The 24,433-nt window shown below is 43.6% G+C and overlaps 1 protein-coding gene across 2 annotated transcripts in view; it reads right to left on the bottom strand.

The window, feature by feature from the left end:
• Nucleotides 1-24,433, bottom strand: part of SGPL1 (sphingosine-1-phosphate lyase 1) — a 59,239-nt gene that overhangs the window by 18,726 nt on the left and 16,080 nt on the right. For both annotated transcript variants that reach the window (XM_047072887.1, XM_047072888.1), the window contains exons 3-6: nucleotides 15,211-15,376; nucleotides 8,667-8,734; nucleotides 4,999-5,146; nucleotides 1,918-1,994 (exon numbers count right to left, since the gene is read on the bottom strand). In XM_047072887.1, coding sequence (XP_046928843.1) covers nucleotides 1,918-1,994; nucleotides 4,999-5,146; nucleotides 8,667-8,734; nucleotides 15,211-15,376 — 459 coding nt within the window. The remainder of the gene's footprint in view (nucleotides 1-1,917; nucleotides 1,995-4,998; nucleotides 5,147-8,666; nucleotides 8,735-15,210; nucleotides 15,377-24,433) is intronic.

Raw genomic sequence — 24,433 nt, 5'->3', positions numbered from 1 at the left:
GTAGATGTGGTTAAAAGCACATACTAAAACACCAAACAGGGGCGCCAGGGTGGCTCAGTCGGTTAAGCGCCCGACTTCGGCTCAGGTCATGATCTCGCGGTCCGTGAGTTCGAGCCCCACGTCGGGCTCTGTGCTGACAGCTCAGAGCCTGGAGCCTGTTTCAGATTCTGTGTCTCTCTCTCTCTGCCCCTCCCCTATTCACGCTCTGTCTCTCTCTGTCTCAAAAATAAACGTTAAAAAAAAAATTAATTAAAAAAAATAAATAAAAAATAAAATAAAACACCAAACAGACCCGTTTTGCAATCTTAGCTTTGCCTGTTACCTCTAGTTGTGTAATCTTAGGTCAAATAACCTCTCTGAGGCTGTTTCCTCATATGCTCAAGGGGATAATTATGGTCCCTACCTGCTAGAGTTCTAGCGATGAGTAAATAACATAACATGCATGCAAAGCACTTAGTAGGGCATCCAGCACAAACCAGCTATTGTGGTCAGTGCAGTACCAGAAGCATGCAAGCGATGAAAGGGGCCCTAAGGAGGGAATAACAAACATCCCCAGGGGTCTGAGGTGTCTGTAGAGTGGAATCACTAGGAATGTGACAGATCAATAGGAATTCATCATTTAGAACAGGCGGAGTGAAGGGGAGGAAAACATGGTATGAGTGAGCTATGTGCCGCGAAGAGAAAACGTGAAAGTTTAAGTTTACGTGGGAAAGTAACAAAGTGGTTAAAAATACAGGTAGGAAGCTGGCTCCTGACGGGGTTTACATCTTCTGCTACAAAAGCAGCTTGGGTTTTATCCTGTAGGTAGTGGGAAGCCACTGTAAGTTTTTTGTTTTTTGTTTTTTTGTGGTTTTGTTTTTGTTTTGTTTGTTTGTTTTGGGGAGAGGGAGGGAGAGAGAGAGAGAGAGAGAGAGAAAATCCCGAGTAGGCTCCACACTCAGCGTGGAGCCCAAAGTAGGGCTTGGTCTCATGGTGGTGAGATCATGACCTGAGCCAAAACCAAGAGTCAGACACTTAATTGACTGAGCCACGCAGGCACCTCGCCACTGAAAGATTTTTAAGCAGAGAATAAGATCAGAGCACTATGTCAAGACATAGCAGAGCAAAACCTGTAATATTTAGTAAGGTATGAGCAGTTTCATAGTTATTATAATCAAACACAAAGACCTTAGAGACCATAAGGCCCATGCCAATTTTACATGACAAAGTAGGGTTTAAGAAATAAATTTGATTAGAAAAGGAAGAAGCTATAGGCAACTCTAAAGTCAACAGAAAACAAGAATTATCTGAATTATGAGTGAGCCTACTGCTCATTCTCAGATCATCTGATTTGAGATGTGGGAAGTATAGGAAATGATGACCAAATTTCTGTTCCTCATCCCTTCTTAGCAAACAAAATATGTCTGGTCATTAATAACCTCAAATGATGGGGGACTACCTTCCCTAGCAATCTGCCTTCTACACAGGGCATGTATAAAGCCTAAAAACATAGGTCATGTTGTACTTTTTTACAGACTGAAGAGATCTCTAACAGTACGATTCATATTCACCTATGTGTGGGTAAAGAGAGACTCTCTGAAGTTATTTTTAACAATACGCTTTCCTTAAGTAATTTTTTTAATGTTTATTTATTTTTCAGAGAGAGAGAGAGAGAGAGAGAGAGAGAGAGAGAGAGGGGGGGAGAGAGCACGCGCATGAGCAGGGGAGGGGCAGAGAGAGAGGCAGACCCAGAATCCGAAGCAGGCTCCAGGCTCCGAGCTGTTAGCACAGAGCCCCAACGCAAGGCTCAAACCCACGAACCATGAGATCATAACCCGAGCGGAAGTCGGATGCTTAGCCAACTGAGCCACCCAGGCGCCCCTACGTAATATTTTATTTTAATTACCCACCTAAGGAGAAAAACTGACTGGCACTCACCTTCACGAGGAGTTCGGTGAGCTCTTCCTCCCCACTGTACACAGCTCCGGACGCCTTCCCTTCTTGCCAGAAGACATCTGTAGAGAAAGTTAAAACCAGTGAGTCAGTAAACAGGAACTTTTGGGAAGACACTTAGGTTCTTTTTTTTTTATTAAAAAAAAATTTTTTTCTAATATTTATTTATTTTTGACAGAGAGAGACAGAGCACAAGCGGGGTAGGGGCAGAGAGAGAGGGAGACACAGAATCTGATGCAAGCTCCAGGCTCTGAACAAGAGGTCAGCACAGAGCCCAACGCGGGGCTTGAACTCACAGACCGCGAGATCATGACCTGAGCCGAAGTCCGATGCTCAACCGACTGAGCCACCCAGGCGCCCCTACACTCAGGTTCTAATAAGGAAGAAATAAGAAGTTAATCCCACTGGTACAAAAGAAACCCCAAAGTCTGAGTGGAAACTCAAAGGTGTTCTTATAATAAATCAAGAAAAAGCATTCCAATAAAGAGCTATCGCAGCAAAATAAAGATGAAAGATCTTCCGTTACTATCAACAACGGTGTGCAAAGATATTCACAGCACCCAGGTATAATACAGATAGTCCAGGGGCGCCTGGGTGGCTCGGTCGGTTGAGCATCTGACTATGGCCCAGGTCATGATATCAGTTTGTGGGTTCGAGTCCTGCATCCAGCTCTGTGCTGACAGCTCTGAGTGTGGAACCTGCTTCGAGTTCTGTGTCTCCCTTCTCTTTGCCCCTCCCCTTGTGCATGCTCTCTCTCAAAAATAAACAAACATTAAAAAAATATATAGTGCAATGAAGACGCTGTCATCATCCCCAACTATCTTCTAAGGAGAAAAATTTTCCTTTACTTCTACTCATTTTCTGGTCTCTGTATGACTAACTTGACTTTTTTCTGCAAGAGGTTCCTTCTTCTCTCCCTTCCTACCCAGTCAAAGAAGTGTGAGGAGCGTTACGAGCAGAGTTGGCAGAAAGTATGAACTGGCAGTACACTCTCATCAGAGTTGGAGTCCGGGAACTGAATCCCTGACCAGACAAACCACGATGATGCACGTACCATCGGCCCCTGGTCTCAGTGTCCCCTCCTTCGCACGAGCCTGGAACCCACTCCCCCGACAATTAGCCACATCCTTCTGGCAACACATGTAGTAGCACTCAGCATCAGGAACGCGGTCAACACTGGGATCAAGCTCAGAAGAAAGGTTCCTGACCAGAACGTGAGGTCTAACTTTCCACTTCCTGTCTGACGTGCTTCTCCAAAGGCAGTCTACATTGTTATCAACAAATCTGCCGGCGTGGCTATCCCAGGTCCTTTCGCTACAGGACAGCTGTGCCCTACTGAAAGTGCACAGTGAGAAGGCAATTACAGAGACGTACGGACTGAAAACTGTAGCCATGGGCTCTATCAAGCCAAGATCTTCAGCTCCAACAAGAGAGAAGACTGAGCAGTGAACGTCCTCACTCTCAGCTCATCTGCCAAACTCTGGCTTGCTGCCAGTGTGACTTTCCCTCTTCCTTAAAGGACACTGGACTGACTGTATCATGTATGTCTTCAGATTAGAGGCCACCAGCCTTCCGAAAATAGGATACATGGTTTCATTTCCTGTCATTTTACCTGTGCTACAGAATATGGCAATGGACAATGAGTTAAAAATGGAAAGGAAGGAAATATAGTGGCAGCAACCTGCCCTCATAATCATGGAAACTTTCAATACAAAGGTCTCAGAGTGCTGATCCCTGCTTTCCATCACCTATAAATCCTGGACTGCATCTAATTTTATACAATCTGATGTCAAAAACTCAACACGTCAAAGTAGAAAATTTTAAGTGTGTTTGTTGAAATGCAATGTGGTATCCTGGACACTAGAGGAAAAGCTGGTGAAACAGGAACAGAATTTGCAGTTTAGTTAACTACTGTTTTAACCAGTGTTAACGTGGTTAGTTTAGGTGTTAACATCAGGAGAAGCAGGGTGAGGGGCGTATGGGAAATCTCTGTATGTATGACATTTGCAAGTTCTCTTCTAATCTAAAACGATGACAAACCAGAAAGCTTATTTTTTAAAATATTTGTAATATGATCTTAATCTGCAACAAACATGTATTTGTATTCATAAGTTAACATTTATTGAGTACTTACAATATGCCAGTTATTATACATTTACCTGTATCATCCTGTTTGATCTCTATGATTATTCAAGTAAATTCTATTATCATGATCCCTACTGTAGAAAGACAGAGACTGAGACACAGGTCAAGTAACTCACCCAAGATCATATTTAGGTGGCCTAACCAGAGTGGGAATCCAGGCTGACTCCGTGGGCTACACTCTTAAACATTGAGCTACTCGGTATATTCATCCTTCCTTTATACACTCATGCATGTACATGTATGTGTACGTGTGTTTGTGTTACACAAAAACACTGACACCTCTGACTTATATGTGGATCTCATCTGTGTTTATCTTGGATAATAGAATTAGAGTCACTTTTTATTTTCTTTTGTGCCTTTGTGCAGATTTCACAATTTCTATAATGAATCCGTATTTCATTTTCATTGTTTTTTTAAAAGACAAATGTACCTATTTTATTCAGGCTTACCAAAGGAAATGGGACCAAGTTCCACTGTCTCAGGAGACTGTTTTGCTTTATGGATGAAGGATGAATTTACATATAATTTTTTAAAAAAAGAAATTCAGGGGCACTTGGGTGGCTTAGTCAGTTGAGTCTCTGACTCCGGCTCAGGTCATGATCTCGCGGTCCGTGAGTTCGAGCCCCGCATCGGGCTCTGCGCTGACAGCTCAGAGCCTGGAGCCTGCTTTGGATTCTGTGTCTCCCTCTCTCTCTGCCCCTCCCCCACTCATGCTCTGTCTCTCACTCTCTCTCCGTCAAAAAAAAATACTAAACTTTAAAAAAAAAAAAAAAGAAAGAAATTCAGCCTCTGAGACGGGATGGGCTCTCACGAGCATCTAAGTTCCAAGGGTGAACTGTTCTTAACCTGTACAATCATGAAACGATGACCAGACCAGCCACGTTAAGGAAGTCAACAGCTCGCATTTGCCAAGAATCATACCCATAGAGCTGTATTCCTTGAGTTTCTCCAGAACCGCCGACGAGCTCAGACCTTGAACGGGCAGGGCTTTCACGTATTCTTTGTCCACTTTCAGGAACGACATATTCTTGCTAATATCATCCTTGGTCTTGTTCAAGTTATCTTGGATCTCCAAAGGTAAGAGAGAGAAAGTTAACACGGAGATGGAAGCATACAGTGTGGTGAGCAGAGACCAAGTCAGCCGCTCAAGGCCGGGCATGACACGAGCGTGCAAAACGGGGACGACGGCATCTTGTTCTTAACAAGATGTGGTGCCACTCTGACTACCTGCTATTTTCTGGAATGTCTCTTAGAAGACTAAACGTCATCTTTCTCTCTGAAAGTCAAAGATGCATCCAATTCCCCACACCTTTCCTCTGCCGTGCTCACCTCACCACTGCTTTATGTGGTGAGCGCGTAAACGTGAACGCTTCGCGTTTGCCAGGGTCGGCACCTCTCTGAGAGCAGTACTTGGACCTTATTCCTGTCCTGGCAACAGCTACAATGTGTGTGCTAAAGAAACAGAGGTAGAGTCACAAACAGCCACCAGAAAATAAGCCAAGCGGTAAGAGGGATCCTAGTATTCAAGGGGGTGATGAGCTCCTTGAACAGACAGACACATGTGGGGCACACCCAGAACCCGGGGGCCCTCCACAACTTCTCACGTGCGTGCACAAGACATCCCTGGTAGAATGCCAGGGGGACTGCACTCTACCTCCTCAGGTTGTCCACTGCCTGTCCTGTTTGGCCCTCAAGTGCTAGGAGGGGCTGGGGTCCTTTCTGCTACAGTTCATCAACTATGGCTATTTTCTCTTCATCCTCACCGCAACAGCCTGTGAACTACTTTTTTGAACTACTACTATGGGCCAGGGATACGCAGTGGACAAAATAAGGGAGGCAGTACAAGTGAAAATAACCCCTGTTCTCATGAGGCTTATCTTTAGCAGCAGAGACCAAAAATGAAGGTCAGGTAGTGAAAAGTGCTGGGGGAGTGCTGAGGGGTGGGGAGGAGAAACAGGGTTTGAAAAAACAAAACAAAACAGAGCAGGGGCTGCTATCTGTGCTAAGAGACTGTCAGGCGCTAGATCTGGAAAAAGGGCTACATGTCACAATTTGTGTCTGTGACAGCGAGAAGGTTTCAGCAACACACTGGTGAAAGTGTCAGGCCCACGATCTGACTGCAAACATTTAGATTTTCCCATCTGTAGCCTCGGATGATTCCAACACAAGAGCACCTCCTTAGACGTGGCCCCCAGTGAAACCACAGGGAAAGCCGCACCTTTGAAACACGCCTGCGACAGCCTCGCGAGCGAGCGCCGGCAGACAGCAGAGGCCACGCTCTCAGGCACGTGATGGACACAAGGCGTGTGACGGAAGCGAAAATATTTTTAAAGATGTACGCGAAGAATTATGCCGCATAAATGGAGAGCGTGCAACAGGAGCAAACTATGAAAGCTGGGCCTTGGGGGCGCTTGGGCGGCTCAGTCGGTTCCATGTCTGACTCTTGATTTCAGCTCAGGTCATGATCTCACAGCTCGTGAGTTCGAGCCCTGAGTCGGGCTCTTGTGCTGACAGCGTGGAGCCTGCCTGAGATTCTGTCTCCCTCTCTCTCTGCCCCTCCCCCACTTGTGTTTTCTCTCTCTAAATAAATAAATAAACATTAAAAAAAAAGCTGAGTTTCCACGCACAGACTATGCTGTTGTAATAAGAGAGACAAAAAAATGATAATGAGTTATATTAGAAAGCACCCCCCCCCATTCCTGCCTCAGAACCTCTATTACATTTTAATTTCTTCACAACATTTATTTCAAAATGAAATTCTTGGGGTGCCTAGCTGGCTCAGTTGGTTAAGCATCTGACTCTTGGTTTCGGCTCAGGTCGTAATGTCGAGGTTTCATGAGCTCGAGTCCTGTGTTGGGCTCTGTGCTGACAGCATCGAGCCTGCCTGGGATCCTCTGTCTGTCTCTCTCTCTCTCTCTGCGCCTCCCCCACGTGCACTGTCTCTTTCAAAATAAATAAACTTTTTAAAAAAAATGAAATTCTTATGTGTTTACCTATTTTCTGATTTTCCTACAAAAATATAAGCTCCACAGAGCAAGGACTTGGTCTTGCTCCCCTCTATATCCCCAGCATCCAGAGTAGTATCTGACAGAGCATGTGCTAATTGTATGTTGAGTAAGTGAATTTACGGGAATGAATGACACAAGGATACACACGTCACTCGAAACAAAGAACTTTTGCCTCTGAGCCTCAAAATCTGGTTCTAAAAAACGAAAGGTGATTATATGGGTTTTAAGTGCCTTCCAATTGTTATTTTATGAATTTAATAATAGTGTCTGGAATTTATTTGTCTCAAAATCTGAAACTGAAGGAGAAATGTGTGAAGAAAAAGAGCAGAAAAATCCAGGGAGTGAGAAGGGAAAATGCTAGTATCCTTCGAGATCCAGTCCACCCTCCCCCTATCCCTTAACTCTAGCAGGACTCAAGTAGATTTCCTTTTAGGGCTTACGGTGATTTGGAGTCAAATAAAAGCCTATCCACTCCCATTCCCCTTTTCTACCTCCAATAACTGCTTCTACTTCCCCTATAGGAAATGCACCTGAAAATAAATACACAGTTATGGGAGAGTTAGCACAGGGGTCTGAATGAATTTTGGTCAAACGTTAAAGATGACTGACATCTTTTCTGGTTTGGTCAGGAGAGGGGAAAAGGGAAAGGGAATTGAGAGCCAAAAGTGAAAGGAAGCTTGAAGGAAAGCTGAGGGGCAGGCAGGACCCTGGGAGAGATGACGACATTAGGGACTCATGTGCCTTCTTCCGAGCATGCCCAGGGCCTGCACTGTTATCTTCTTCTGTGATAAGGAGCCTGAGGGAAGGGTACAGAGGTGACAGTCTTTATCCTCAGCGTGGGTGAGGGGAGAGAGGACACAGTGAAGGGAACATACTATATCGCAGACAGGTACAAAGAGCAAGAGAACAGTGCTAAGTTTCTAACCCTGTCAGCAAATTACAGCCCAAATCTGACCCCGGCCTGTTTCATCAAGATAGTTTCACTGGAACACAGCCAAGCTCATCCCTTTACCCATCACCCTGTGCTGCTTTCCTGCTGCAGGGGCAGACTTGAAGAGTTCGGAAAAACACGGGATGGCCTGCGAAGTCTAGACCTCTCCTATCTATCTAGTCCTTTACGGAGAAAGTCTGCCAACCCTGGTCTAAACCAAGTAAGCACCCAACCCCAGATTTATACCTAAAGTCAGCACGGCCAGATATTGCTCTAAAGCCACTTCTGTCAGGTTTTCTAATTTCAAGTTCTTCCTTAACAGACATGGCCTTTCTCCTTTGGTCAAATATGCTCGAGAAAGGGTTAAGTCGGATTTCTGAACCTTGGCACTTCTGACATTTGGAGCAGATAATTTTCTGTGGGGGACTGTAGGATATTTAGCAGCACCCCCGGCCACTATCCACTAAATGCCAATAGCACTCCCCTTCAGCTGTGATAACCAGAAAGGTCTTCAAACATTGTCAGATGTTCCTTGGAGGTGGGGAACGAAATCACCCTTGGGAATTCGCACTAGGTTCGGTAAATAGAAGAAAGAGGAAATGATTATGGGGATGGCGGTAGGGGAGAAGATCTGTACAGATTCCACTTACCTTGCGACCAATAATAGGCATCTTCCTGATGAGCTTAAAACATCTCTTTTTAAACCTTGACCATAAACCTAAAAGATACAATTGGCTCCGTTACCCACCTAAGTTTGCATGGATACGACCCGCTAGCCATAATATATGAACTGTTCCGCGCGCCTTCTGCGATCTCACCTGCCTTCCGATTGTAAACGTAGTTTCTTTCCTTTGTAAAAAAAAAAAAAAGCTCTGACATTTAAATTTTCAAATAAGTAATGTATTTACATGGTTCAAAAAGTTATTTAAATTAACAAACACACACAGAGTTAAAAGTTTCCCTCTTATCGGTTCCCTAGACTTTCATCCTACCCTCAGGGAAACACTATTACTATTCATTTCTACAATACCTACCTAGAGTTTTTTTCTTTTTTTTCTTTCTTTATGCTTCTACAAGCAATAATAAAAATAAAATCTTATTTGTCTCACCTTTTAAACAGAAGGTAGCACACTCTAGTAACTGTATTAGACCTTGTTTTTCTACTTAGGAATATTCTCTTAAAGCTCAGAACTTCCTCACTCATTTTTGTAGCTCTAAAATATTCCACCATATGGATGCATCATAACTGATTCAACCTGCTCCTTCATGGTGGACAGTTAGGTTATTTCTGGTGTTTCCTATTACCAACAACAGTGAAACAAGAACTTTGCAACAGGTACTGCACACGTCAGCGCGTGCCTAGAGCATAAATTCCCAGAAGCAGAATGCTGGGTCGAATAACATCATTTCAGAGCTGGTGACCTTCCTGAGGTTTCAGATGCCCAAAAGCTCTCTTCCCTTCCCCAAAACAAATGACCAAGCCACGCTTTTTCTTCAGGATCTATGCTCCAGTCTCTCATTCAACATACACCCTGACAGCATTTCAACATTTTTTGGACCTAAAAAGGGCTTCAGTATCACGGACACCAATCGGACTCCCTGTCAGGCAGAGTACAGGACAAATAGGGAATTCTGATCCTGTCCGTTATAATAATTGTAAGTGCATGGCATCTAAACAGACTATCATAACTTTTAATGAATTCAGATTCAATACAGAAAGCATTACCTACCATCCAAAGGCAACTAAGGATCAAGCATTAATAACTTGCTCAAGGCCACAGATCACATCAGTGATGGAGCACGGACTTCAACTGAAGCAAGGGGCACATGGGTGGCTTAGTCGATTAAGTGTCCAACTTTGGCTCAGGTCATGATCTCACGTTTCGTGAGTTCGAGCCCCACATCGGGCTCTGTGCTGACAGCTCAGAGCCTGGAGCCTGCTTCAGATTCTGGGTCTCCCTCTCTCTCTGCCCCTCCCCTGCTCACACTCTGCCTCTGTCTCTCTCTCTCTCTCAAAAATAAACATTAAAAAATAAATAAATACACTGAAGCCTCAATTTTCTTAGCCCTAGACACCCAGGACTCTATGCACAGCAGGAATTCTCAGTTATCCCAAATGAGTCTATAAGGAACCTAGACCTAGCTTCTGTGCAGGCAGGAAATGAATATGAACTGCTACATTTCTAGATGTGGGCATTCCAACTTCCCCGGCCAGTGGAACTCTCTCTGACAAGCATAGACTACATCTGTGCCTTCTGTTAGCACTGATGACAGGACACCTTGCATCTTTACTAGTTGTTTTGCTTGGGTTGCAGGCCTGTCTTTCCACCTTGCCCTCTGTGGCCCAGCACTGGAGCCAATACTCTGTCAATGCCTGGAGCAAAGCAGGTAACTGAGTCTGAGACTGAATAAGAAGACAAAGGGATTGAAATCACTTGTTTGTAGTTGCTATTTTGTTTACACTTTGGAAGACAGTAAAACCTTGGATTGCAAGTAACTTGTTCTGCGAGCAAGACATTCCACAAGACGAGCAAACATTTCTAATCAATTTTAACTTGATAAACAAGCGATGTCTTGCAATACGAGCAGTACATGACGCCCAATGTCACATGATCGCAACTGAACCAATGGTTCTTTCCTCTCTCTCTCTCTCTGCAGGATTGTGGGTAATCATCTCCCATGCTCGGATGCACGGTCTCAGGCCGCAGTGTTTGGCAGAAATCGGTGATTTTTCAGACCATTCAAAGGTGCCCACAACTGGCACTAGTGTATTTTTTGTCACTTCAAAGCATCTATGGACGGCCCTTTGCTTTTCCCTCCAAGAGTGAGCTTAGGAATGCTCTGCTTTATTCTAGGTCATTGGATAGGTTCCTTGTTAAAATTGCACAAAAAGAAAGATTCCATTGAGTCAACAGATAGCAGTGATTCTGTTAGTGATAGTGAAAGCTGTCCTACACAATAACCCTCCTCTCTCTTGTCTCCCGCACACCAGTCACGAAGGTTTTCTAACGTGCAGGCTGCTTATTTTTCTATTTTGTATTATATTACAGTACTATACTCATTTTTATATGAATATTTTTGGATTGTGGAACGAATCATCTGAGCTTCCATTATTTCTTATGGGGAAATTCACTTTGATATACAAGTGCTTTGGATTACAAGCATGCTTCTGGAACAAATTATGCTCGCACACCAAGGTTTTACTGTACTTCCTTCCACTCTTAAGTTCTACACACTGAAGTACACAGCTGTGATCCTAGAGCATGTACAATGCCGTGCCTTCTTTTCGATTACAGAATTTTCTACGTGAAGAACGCGTCCTAAACATAGTTTTAAATACTACCATAACAGCCCATCAAATGCATGTAATTTAGCGTTGGACGTTTAAGCTGCTTGTTATTTGATATTTCTAACTGTATTAAAGCTGTAAAAATTCAGAACAATTCCCTTATTTAACAGATGAAATAAATAACTAATGGGGCAGAAAGAGGTCTAAAACTCAGCAAAAAGGAGTCCCTTGAGAAGTACAGTAATGTGGCTGGGTCGGGGAGGACAGAGTCAACTCTGCGTGCGATTTAACAGTACAGGTAGGAAGAACAGAAATGTAAGATCGGAGATGGAGAAATTAGAAATGAAAAGATCATGTGGTCATGACCCGAAAAGATAATCTCAAAAGTAAAAGTCCCCAGAGGTACATAAAGAAAAGTAATTATAGTGTTTTAAGGTAATGAAATAGTAAGTGCCAATGCAAGGACAACGTATAGCTCCTTGCAGCTTACAGATTCCTTTCAAATTATGCCTCTCGATACTCATATTACCCTATGACTAAGCAAGGCGGGTAGTACTTCTGCCCATTTTACTGTGAGGAAACAGCCTGAGAGAGCTTATGGGTGTTAGTTAAGGTGCCAAGGCTAGAAACTGGGAGTGTTATGACCTCCTCCCACCACATAACTCTGATTCCTATTCATGAACTATGGACAACCCCACAGTTAAATCAACATCAAGTTATAGCGATATGAGCTGATAATCACAGAGCAGAATTAGGGAAGAGATAACACCGTAGAGGGCTGCTGACCCCTGCCCACACTCCTACCCCCATCTTCCTACAGCCTGCTGTTCTTATCTGTAGCAGCGTCCATCCTGTGTTGCAGAATTATCCTCTCCTCTCAGAAGTGTATTCAGAGTTTGAAGATCAGCAGAATTTATCACTAGTCCAGACTTTAGACTCCTCTGGGGCAATATGCTAAAAATAACTCGACTGTTCAGTGGTAAGCACAATTCTCCTACGTGAGCAAGGTACTGAAAAAAACGGCAATTTTATCAAGACTATCTCCAACCTCTAGAGAGAAGACATTTTGATCTGTGTCTAAAATTCAAGTTAGAAGTTACAAAATAAAAAGTGTTGTGTGTGAAACTATATGAAATTGTTGACATTCAAAACTTTTACCTACAAAAGATATTTTGTATGGTTCAACTGGATTTTTTTTTTTTTCAACGTTTATTTATTTTTGGGACAGAGAGAGACAGAGCATGAACGGGGGAGGGGCAGAGAGAGAGGGAGACACAGAATCGGAAACAGGCTCCAGGCTCCGAGCCATCAGCCCAGAGCCTGACGCGGGGCTCGAACTCACGGACCGCGAGATCGTGACCTGGCTGAAGTTGGACGCTTAACCGACTGCGCCACCCAGGCGCCCCTGGTTCAACTAGATTTAAATGTAGGAAAAGACATATGTAAATAGTGGTTAGCTCTAGGTAGTAAGATTTTCATTTTGTTCTTATGGCTTATCGGTATTGCCTACCTTTCTGCAGTGGACATGTACTACTTTCGTAATAAGAAAAACATGTTATTAAAAACGACTTATGGGGTGCCTGAGTGGCTCAGTCGGGTAAGTGTCTGACTTCAGCTCAGGTCACAATCTCATGGTCTGTGAGTTCGAGCCCCACGTCGGGCTCTGTGCTGACAGCTCAGAGCCTGGAGCCTGCTTCCATTGTGTCTCCATCTCTCTCTCTGCCCCTCCCCCACTCACACTCGCTCCCTCACTCTCTCTCTCTCTCTGTCAAAAATAAACATTAAAAAAAATTCAAATAAATAAACATTAAAAAATATATAAATAAAGTTAAAAGGGGTACCTGGGTATCTTGGTCAGTGGAGCATGTGACTCTTGATCTCAGGGTCGTGAGTTCAAGCCCCACATTGGGCATGGAGCCTACTTAAATTTTTTTAAAAATAAATAATGTGGAGTTGGGCTTACAAAGATTTACATGGCACATACCACAAACACGCCGCTACTAGTAATTTTCTCACAGAGTGCACAGAAGCCAGCATATTCTGTTTGCGACATTAAAGGCAGGTAAGTACCAGGACCTAAGACGGCCATGCTTCTACCACCAGGTAAGCAAAATGCAAGCAGGCACCATGGCCAGCAGAAGTAAAGCCGGAAGTCAATGCCTGAAGCTCATACTCATCAGAGCAAAGAAATATAAATCTCAAAGAAATATAAATCTCAAGACTTCTAACCTTATGTTGCTTTATACAAATGCACCACCTTAAAAGGAGAAGTACTTAGAGTGGCGGCTGGTACGAGCTGGGGGGGAAATATGCTAATGGGGGCTTATCATTTAATGGGGCCAGGGTTTCAGTTCAGGGTACTGAGAAAGTTTTGGAGATGGATGGTAGGAGCGGTTGCGCCACAAACTGAATGTACTTGAAAATGCACAGAATAGTAAATTTTATGTTACATACATTTTAATCACAATAAAAAAGAAAGAAGGGGAAGTATATTTATTGCTACTCCTTAGAGTCCTCTGCAACAGACTGCTTCACCTGGAAGGACAAGATGGTGGGCACCACTGAACAGAATGCTTCCCTGGACAGGCTAAGCCTGAGCAGAAAGACACAGGGCCTTGTGTCTCTGTGTGTCCCCTTCCAAACCATGGAGCAGATGTGGCAGAAGGGTTAGCCAGTCCCATACATCAGAGTTTAAGGGAAAATCTTACAAGGACCAGGAGCCGAAACTGAGGGCAGGGTTTTTAAAGCTGGAGTGAACTACATTTGAGACAGGGCATCAACTCTCGTTTCCACTTTAAGTGCAATGTTTACTACGCCATAACCCTTCACTGTTACTAGAACAGCTCAGTGGCTCTCTGCAGGGTAAGCGGGTAAAACAGAATGTGGCTTCTACATTAACTCTCCTGGGGAAAGAAGAGGAAAGCAGAAAAAGTACAGTGAAAGAGCCCCTTGAAACAGATGTTATCAGGGAAGCAAAGGGTCCTGGAAATTTTAAACAAGTGAGAAATGACAAGCAGTCCTCTTCAATGTTACTGGGTTTTTTAATCCCATTAATTCAGGCACCCGCTGCTACGGGTGGGGACGGGGTGCAGAGGAGTGTTACAGAAACACCCACCACTCCTACTTCACTCACCAAGCACAACCTGCAGGAGGAAACAATCCACAAGGAGGGAACGCGCAACCAGGTTTGGCAGGGGAGGAAGGGTGGGTGCGACCCTAGGAAGGATGGCGGATCTGCAAACACATCACTTCTCACCTTTCCTGCACTCCCGGAGAAGGGACCTCCTCTTCACTATGTCCCTTAGGCTCCCTGAGTCACTACCCAGGAAGCTCAAAGTGTGCTGTCTGTCCCCTGACATCAGAAGTTCAACTCCAAGAGCACAGGGACCCTGTATAACCTGCGTCGCTATCCCCGGACTCAAGCACGGTGCCTGGCACACAGCAGACATTCAAATGGTCACTGCAACAGTGCTGTCCCAATTTCACACAATCTGTAGTGAAAGGATGGCCTAAAATGAAAGTAATAAATTCCTGCTTGGGGAACTCTGGGCAATACAATTATGTTCCAGGCAAGAAACTAAACATGAGAAAGGCTTAAGCCATACTTTGAGATACCTGTGGATCCTTACAACAACTAATTTCTCAGGACTTTTTATGTAAGCTGCAGATCCAGAAAAATCAACAAAAGTAGTAATAGTTACATTCGAGTAGCTATTATAACTTTATGTAGACAACCTTATTATAATTTTACAGTCAGAAGACAATGCCCCACTTCCTATCTAAACAGATTTTAAAAATCAGAACCAAACCAAAGGCAAGAAATTAGTCCAATCCATCAGCCATGAGTTCTAAAGCTGGTGAAACTCCACGCTACCTTTCCAGACGGGAGGGGGCGGTATACTTACTCTCTGGCTGGAAGACGAAGCCATATACCCAGACTATCAGCAGGGTGCTCACGACACTGCAGGCAATCAGCTGCCAGGGCTCATACTTAGTACAATGTCCATTTACATAATTCTTGGCCTTTGTGGAATATACTTCCAAGATCTCAAGGTAGGGCTCAAAAGCCTTCTAGAAATACAAGGGAAAAAAAAGGAACATTACATTCAGAGAGAGAAGGGACTTCTGTTCTGCGGCCCTCCTTTTTCAAGGGCAAAGCCATTCGTGACCTGGCCCCACCCCGGCAATACTCTTATCATGCTCTACAGTCCTCAAAGCTCTGCTTCCGAGTCAGGTGGACTTTGACAAGGGTTTTGATCTTCTGCCTTGTCTATAAAATAAATGGTTCGGCTGCATCATTTCAGCTCTAAAGCTTCACTACGACTGCAGTGCTCGTTGCCCCACTCTCTTGACTCAAACAAATCCGCTGGATACGAAGGGCTCTCTCTTCCTCTCTACTTTATTGGAATCTCTCCCATCTGCTAACGCAGGGGGTGGGCAGACCGTTCTGTAAAAGGCCAGAGAGGAAACAGTTCGGGCGCCACAGGTCAGCCAGTCCTCTGTTGCAACTACTCCATTCTGCCATTGGTAGCACAGACACCACCACGGAGGGCGGGAAATGAGTGACCACGGCTGTTCTGGCAAGAGTTCGTTACAGATGCTAAAACTGGAATTGCATATCCTTTCACAGATCACAAAATATTCTTTTTGTAAAAACAATTTTAAAAATGTAAGATGTCATTCTTAGCTCACGGACTGTACCAAAACAGGTGGCAGGCCCAATTTGGCCCACAGGCCACAGTCTGCCAATCTCTGCTCTCAAGCCCAACTTGACTGCAAAAGTCTCTTTTCATAACTTTTTAAAAAAATTTTTTAAAGGTTTAGTTACTTCAAGAAAGAGATAGAGAAGGGGAGGGTGGGGAGGGAGAATCCCAAGCAGGCTCTGTGCTATCAGCATGGAGCCCAACGTGGGACTCGATCCGACAAACCATGAGATCATGACCTGAGCTGAAATCAAGAGTCAGACATTTAACTGACAGAGCCACCCAGGTGCCCCTTGACTACGAAACTCTTAAATTCTTATCATTATGTGTATCCCTCACAATATCTGGCACAAGCAAGAATAAAGTCCTCTCATCTGGACTCCTGAAAATTTCATGACCCACTCATGAAAATTCATCTCTCCCATTAAATTCTCATCAGGTAGTCACTTGCGGCTCGCTTATCACAATGTGCCCTGCAGTCAGTCTACTCATCTGTTTTTTATCTCCCTGACTACGTGGTTGGGTCCTTGAAGGCTGATCAGATCTTAATCATATTTATAAGCCCCCACAGTGCCCTGTACAAAACAAGTTCATCTGATAGTTTGTTATTCATTCACTTATTCAACATTTGCAAAGGATCATCAGTATTTAAGGCATTAAGCTGAGGAAGCATTATGGTAACCATCACAAGGTCTTGCCCTCACTAAGCTTACAATCTAATGGGAAAGAGGTGTGTGTGTGTGTGTGTGTGTGTGCGTGTGTGTGTGCATATATATGTACACACACGCAAACATACACAGGCTGATGCATACATGAACAAATCATTCAAATTCATTAGGATCAATACTACAGAAAGGATGTAAGTAAAGTGCTAAGAAAGACCACTAAGGAAGGCCTATCGAACTCACCTAAGAGGAGGTGGGGAAAATGTGGTTCAAAGGGTTTAAAAGATCTATCAAAGAAAATTCTCTTGGCAAAAAAGTTAAAAGGAAAAAAAAAAAAAAAAGAAGTCATACCAGGAAGAGAGAGCAACAGCTGCAAAAGCATTAAAAAAAAGTCTAGGGATGGCAAAAAACATTCAGCATGGTCTAAGAGCAGAGATGAGGACAGGGACCCATCTGTCTCAGCACGTCTAGGTCCGCAACACAGAGCAGAGTGCCCAGCACACAGGCCACACCACACAGCACTTGGATAGTGGCTGACCGGGACCAAGTGCATGAGTGAACATGTCAGTTGGAGAACGGAGACTGGGAGAAGTACACTAGGTCCAGATTAGAAAGATTAGAAATGGTCTTAAAAACAAAAGACAAACAAACAAAAAAAACCATGTACAGTGGGAATATAAATTGACAGGCAATTTTTGTAAAGTGATTTGTCACTGCCTATTAACGTTTTAAACATACTTACTTTGACCCAGATACTCCCCTTTTTGATATCTACATATCAAAGAGACAGGTTCAAGGACATTCACTTCAGTATTCTTTATAACAATGAAATTTAATATCCCAAATGTCCATTCATGGAGGAATGTTTAAATAATCTATAATACACACACTTTATGTATTCATACTATGCAGTATTTTAAAAAAGATCTGAATAAACCACATTAAAAATTTTCCAGAACATAATGTTGAGTGTAAAAAAAAAGGCAAATTGTAGAACAGCAGCAAACAAAAGGCATGGGTTGTTAATCAGGAGAGCAATTTTTTTTTTTTTTTTTTAAACAACCTGATGGGAGAAGAGGAGAAGGAAGCCAGAGGTCAGAGACACAAATTTTCGTTAAGAGGAGCTGAAGCAGTCTAGGGGAGAAATAAACTGGGTTTGCAGTCATGACATTGGGGCTAAAAAGCAGCACAGATTTAAAAATGCTTTTTGGAGGTAGTACAAACAGGGTTTTCTAATTTCACAGATACAGGAAGTAGGGCATATAGAAGGAGTGGGAAGAATATAGGTAATTCCAATTTTTCAAGTTCATGTTTGAGAGACTGGGTAAGTGGTGTCACCATTAAACCATGGTAGACTAGAAGAGAAAGGGAAGCTGAAGAAGGTAAAGGAGATTTTGAGATAAAGATAATGATACTAGTTTGAGTTATGCGCCTGTTAGAGATCTACATACAATGTTCTAGTAGGAGTGTGAAAGCTTAGGAGGAGGACAGGTGCTCAACAAATGTTTACTGAAAACACTTCTATCCTTGGCAATTAGATTTCGGTGTAAGGTCATTAACATCAGGCAAGTGCTGGCTTCCCTAGAGGGCTATCCATGGAAACACAGCTTATCTGCAACTCCTTCATAGCTCCTGGCCATTCCCCAGAGCCCACTGTTGCTATCAACAACCTCAATCCTGCACAACAGTGACCGTGCTGGTCAGGACCTGAGGAGGACCAGAGGACTCTACCATCATCAAAGATGTATCGTGATTTCCATCATCATAAAGAATCTTCTGGTGTTAAGGCTATGATCTAACCAGATGGCTAAATAGTTATATGGGACACCTGGCTGGCTTATGCGGAAGTGCCTGCAACTGTTTTAGGGTCAGGAGTTCAAGCCCCACATTGGGCATGGGTCCTACTCAAAAAATAATAAATAAATAGAGTGATAGATAGTGTGTATGAATGGGATGATGGAAGAAATAATCATGCAGATCAGCTTTTCCTCTGGTGATACTAGTTCCTAATTAACCCAGAAAATAGAGGTTACCCATGTCAAAAGATGCCCGTAGATATTCTCAACTTTTCTTGGCACTGAACAAAGAGTAATATAATTAGCATTAGGGAGAGAGCAAAAAAATCAGCAAATGCAAACTATGTCAATTTTTAAAAAGCCTATTAAGATATGAAGGCATTCCTCGCTAATATTTATAAAATTACTTTCAGCAAGAATATATGTTCTTGCCAACTGCTATAAGAAGATAATGGGAGTCCTTAGATTCCAAGTCCTTAAACACATCTCCTTAAGGAGAGATATATTTCTATATTCTCCTACTCCAAAGACAGAATGATACTGTATTTGGATAGGTCCTAGTGAGCTTTTTGAGTAGGCAACTAGTTGGTCACGGAAATTACATCTCCTCATCTCGGTCCCAGGTCCTTCTAGGTTACTACAAACAACCTAGGCTCAGTCCCCAACGAATAAGCACCTCACAGCACTAATGGCTCACTGCTCTATAGGGCTCTGTGGGCTAAGGTGTGCTAACTCCTTGGAAAAAAGGATGAGGCAGTCCCTTGGGGCCTTGCAAACAGCACAAACCCCAGGCTGGATCCTGATGCAATACTCCAGCCCTAGGGAAGAATACAATCTAAATGCTGAAGGGAACTTTAGAGATAAAGCCTACAATTGCACTTTATAAAACAGAAGCCCCCAAGTGAAACAGCATGCCCAGGCCCATCCAGACAGGCTTGTCAGAACCCAAGCCTCCTGACTCAGTGTTCAGTATTCCTTCAATTCCTCATTCTAAGTGTTCATGGACAGAGGATCTCTTAACACATTACCCTCCAGTGCTATCCCTAGGGTTTCCTTCTCCTAATTTATGTTCTTGGCAGAATCTACCTTGGATGTACTGCACAGATCATAACAAACTAAAATTATATGCATGGGTCATGACTACAGGTAAACAGGTCTACATAGAAACAGCACAGAAACTTAATATAGTTATAATTACTATTTCCCACCGTGTCTTTTTGCTTACAGAAGTACATTTTTTGTCTATATACACCTGCATATATATTAATGATTACAATACTCAAGCTTTTGTTTATGTCAACTTAACCTACATACTGTCTCTGGAAACACAAGAACTCTGAATGGTCATCCACGAAGGCCACTAGCTTGCTGTGCAACGCCAGGCAAATTATTTCACCAAGCTGTGCCTCTACTCTTTATCTAGAAAAAGGGACACAGAATAACAGTCACAGAATAAATAAATTGTGTTTGTGTCTATGCGTATCTGTGGGGGCGTGTGGGGGTGTGTGGGCATTTATCTCCGACCCCTAAGAGAATGGTGGTTTTGGTAAAAACTCCCCAAGTACGGTACTCCTTCCTTTCCAGTCTGTCATCAAATTGGGAATGTATTCCTCTAGAGGATAAAAACAAGCAGAACACTTTGCCCACCGAATATATGTAAAATGGTGACAAAGAATACCGTAAATTTTTGTAAAGCATAATATTACAGAAGAAAAGACAAACCTTCGTGGTAGGAGGATTCAAAATATTAACTCTTTTAAGAAGCTACTGTCAAATAAGGACGAGTAAACTACACAGCCTTTCTCTTCTTACTCATTCCATCTCTAATCAAATGGTTTAGGTTTTAGCTGATGCCTGGAAGACATCGAAATAGTACTCAATCATCCTAATCATTGTTAGACAAAAGGCAGCTGCAAGAATTCATGGGAGCTTGGTGGCGTGCTATTCCCAATCATGTGTGAACTCTTTCAACCCCCAAATCACGTCAAGGGAGCAAGACACTTTCCTAAAAGTAACACAGCAATGGAAGTCTACAAATTCTGAAAATCTGAGACATGTTATTTGTTAGACCATGGGATTTCAAACTTTTCCAATACAGACACACAGAAACCATTTTACAACCATCTACACACATAGCAACAGAAAGATACGGAACCAAAACTAAAGTTTCCAGAATACTGTACCTAACACCTTATTACTTGTGATGCACTTTTTTTTTCCTATGTCTACTTTCTTTTTTTTAGATGTTTGACCCATTGAATTGATCCCTCTAAATGGATCCTGACATTCAGGTTTAAAAGCAGTGCCTCAGCGATGGTATTCCCGGCTTCTTTAATTAGAGAAGGCGGTTGTGTAATGCAGTGAAGGCTGTTAACACAGAGGTATTGTGCACGTACAAGGTCTCAGCACTTTTTACACTTATGATTTATTCTCTTCACATTTCTGTGAGGCCAGGATTATGATGTGATGAAACAAGTCAGTCAAAGAGATGCAGAAGTTTCTTCCTTACTGGTACCAGCCCAAGGCGATTCCCAACAACTGCTAACTCTTCCTGTCCCTAAATGACTTCAAGAGCACAAGATTCCACGAGCAAGTTCCCACCGTGGCACTACCCACACCTCTTCCCCCAAAAAACTCCTTCGAGAACTAGCACCGAACTTGATCAACTGCCAATGAGGCAGGGGTATTTTTTCCACGTCGGATTTCTTCATTGCGAATTTATACCAGAAGAAACACTGAATAGGACCAAGAGAGAAAAACCATCTGACAGACGTTTCCAGGCCCACAGCGGACGGTGCTTCCCTCCTCGGAGCTAACACAAATAACAACAATCCTCTCTCCAGCACCTCCCAGGGCGGATCTCGGCGGCCCCAGGGCTGCCTCCCACACCCCCACCCGTAAGAGGAGGTCTCTCGGCAGCACATGCCCAGCTACTGAAGCTCCCGGCCACTCGACAATGATTTTCCGAGCACCTACTGTACACGTGGTGCTACTTTATAAGGATCAGAGATCACTTGTTTGCTTCACTTAGAACTTTCTCTCCCCTGCCAAACTCAAAGATTACGTGACCACCTGATCACAGAGGGACTAAAATTGAGAGAAGGCTAGAGGGGCCATGACAAACATGCAGAAGAAAGAGCGAAGCACTCAGGAGCATTAATTTACTTGTAGAGAATACTTAGTAATATTTATGTAACTTGAAGTTTTCAATGGCTTTCATATTATTTTATTCGTACTTTATAATCTCACATGGTCCTCAGGTTAAGAATGAACAGTTTCGGGGCTCCTGGGCGGCTCAGTCCGTGAAATGCCCGACTCTTGATTTCGGCCCAGGTCACGATCTCACGGGTCCATGAGACCAAACCCTGCACAGGGCTCTGCGCTGACAGCGTGTAGCCTGCTTGGGATTCTCTCTCTCCCTGCCCCTCCCCAACTCACGCGTGTGTGTGTGTGTGTGTGAGTGCATGCTTTCTCACTCTCTCAAAAATAAACATTCAAAAAAATAATAAATGTAAAGTAAATAAAATAGCAATAAAAACTTTAAAAACAATAGAATAAACAGTTTCACTTCCTAGGTGGTGCAAAGTGAAATCAGAAAGGTTAAGTTTGCTCTACAGCAAAGTATTCAGTAGCAGAGTCAGAACTAAAACACAGGACTTCACGAGCAGAGTTGAATTCCAAGATGTCTGGAACCATCTCTCAGGGCTCCACAATATTACACACATCTAAACGTTTACTGGAGGAGTCGGACCTAAAAGAAGAGAACTCAAGAAAACCAAATGCTGTGAGGCCCAGCAGAGGAAGCAACAAGTTATTCCAACATAGGTTCCCCTTCCTGCCCCTCCCACCTCAAAGAAAAGCAGGTTAAAGATCAAAGAAAAACATTCCCACTGTCAGGCTGACGGACTCTACTAATAATTTCCGAACTGCCACAGCGACACAGATTCCTTGCCAAAGAAAATGTGGCAACCGTGTTCAGTTGATTATTACCCAGCACAGAGTCGGCTAAGGTTTTCTGGTCAAAATCAAAGCGCCCGGGAGCTAGTTTCCCCAGCTTCCTTTGGCTCCAGTAACACCCTGCGCCACTCGAAATGCTCGCTTGTGCAAATGAGGGCTGCTGGCCACACGCAGACCTGAGTCCAAGCGTGAGTCCGTCTCTCATGGGAGGAGAAAGGAGAAACTCACAACAGTGACGCCTCACGGTATCACCGTGGAGTCACTGTGAAATCGGGATTCTGGGAAAGCCACTTTTCTGCTAAAGGTTCACCTTCCTATCACAGCACAATGACTTCTTTGCATTTCTACTATGCCAGATATCCAGTATGCCTCCATTTGGGCTATTTCTCAAGAGTCAGTCAGGGCCAAACTGCACTGGCCAACTGCACTGTGAGTTCATCTGTCCCAGCAGCAAAGCATTCAACCCTGGTGGGGGAGAATAGCCAAGTAACTGTTTTCACACGTGACCTCTCTTATGGTACCAAGTGCGGATTAGAATACAAACAACACAATTTTTGTATGTCCTACACTACTTTTAATGTGGTAAGAACCCAACAATTACTCAACTGAAATGAAGTAATTACAGTACCGCATCTACTCAGCACTGCTCTGTAAGACCCCAGGGAGGATTCAGCCTCCCCTCTCCCGCATCTCTCCCACTGACTTGAACCTGCGGAGCAGAATCGCTGGTGTTTGTAACCAGACTGCACACACCAGCACCGTTCTGATGAGCTCACAGGATACATCATCTCACAGCCACCAGGGCCGACAGGTTAAAGACCAGTACATGACCACTCTCCATCCCTCACAGAGGAAGACGCTGAAACCCAAAGGTCACACAGCCTCCCCACCCCTTCTTTTGTAGAAGACTCGCTCAATAATTGACTTAACATATTACGAAGACTCAGTCACCAAACTCGGCGGCTATCCATCTTTTAGATGAGGGTAAAAAGAAGTCCCCAAGCATCCCTGGAAGTGTGAGGGCCCAGCCACGTCAATCCATAAGATCACTTCACTGCTCCTGGCTAATAACTATTCTTAAGCCAAACACTAATGAAAATCAAAACTTGCCACCCTGCAATGCTGCAGAGAAAAAGGGACTTGTTTTTCCTCTTCCGTCCACTTTCTTTACGTCTAGTACAACTACACACTTCACCATTCAACAGTTCTTCCAGAAGAGCCAGAAATCCAAGCTTGAAAGCAGATGGGCTGCTAAGGAAAAGAAAAACCTGTTTTACCCAGTTAACCCACTGTCTTAATGTCTTGCGATCAGATGGTACTCTAAAGCCCGGGACTAAGGTTAAGGAGTAAAGTTCAAGGACAGGAGACCCTGAAGAGTTAGTGTAGTCGTTCCTACTTCACTTCTGCCCTAAAAACACAGAAAACAAAGCTAATTAAATGGTTCTCTTTCATATCACATTCTGCAGAATTTCAAAGCGCAAACAGGTAAGAAAACACTATTGTTTTTAAAGCCTTCAAAGACATTAATGTTTATCAGCAAAACCAGATCACAAGCCCGAAGGAAAAACTCCCTTGGGTCATTAAAGAAGTAAGAACTGAGCAATGAAACCAAATACAGAAATGTTTGAAGGGACTGAACCATCATTTCTTAGGAGGTAAAGAGCAAACCATATACTTCCTCCAAAACTCCACTATGTGAAACAAGAGATCCGGTATCTGAGAAGTTCACCCAACAAGCTTAACAGTCCACGTTTTCCCTTCCAGCCATGCCTCAAGAGTCAGAGGTACACGCTTGGTACTATTCCACAAACATTTACCAAGTCTAACTGCCCTACACTTAGCCCTAGATTATTCAGGCAAAGCACCTTACCATCACGGAGACACAATCTTGGCCTCAGAAAGGAGACTGACATGCCATGTTCTCAAGTCATTAGAAGCGTACTCATGGATGGGGCGCCTGGGTGGCTCAGTCGGTTGAGCGTCCGACTTCAGCCTCAGGTCATGATC

The sequence above is a fragment of the Lynx rufus genome, unplaced genomic scaffold (assembly GCF_022079265.1).
Source record: "Lynx rufus isolate CCGP_SWC_20201006 ecotype Redwood Valley unplaced genomic scaffold, mLynRuf1.p SCAF_11, whole genome shotgun sequence".
NCBI classification, from domain to species: Eukaryota; Metazoa; Chordata; class Mammalia; order Carnivora; family Felidae; genus Lynx; species Lynx rufus.
The sequence above is the reverse complement of the archived record's forward strand: the minus strand, read 5'-3'. Positions and strand labels throughout refer to the sequence as shown.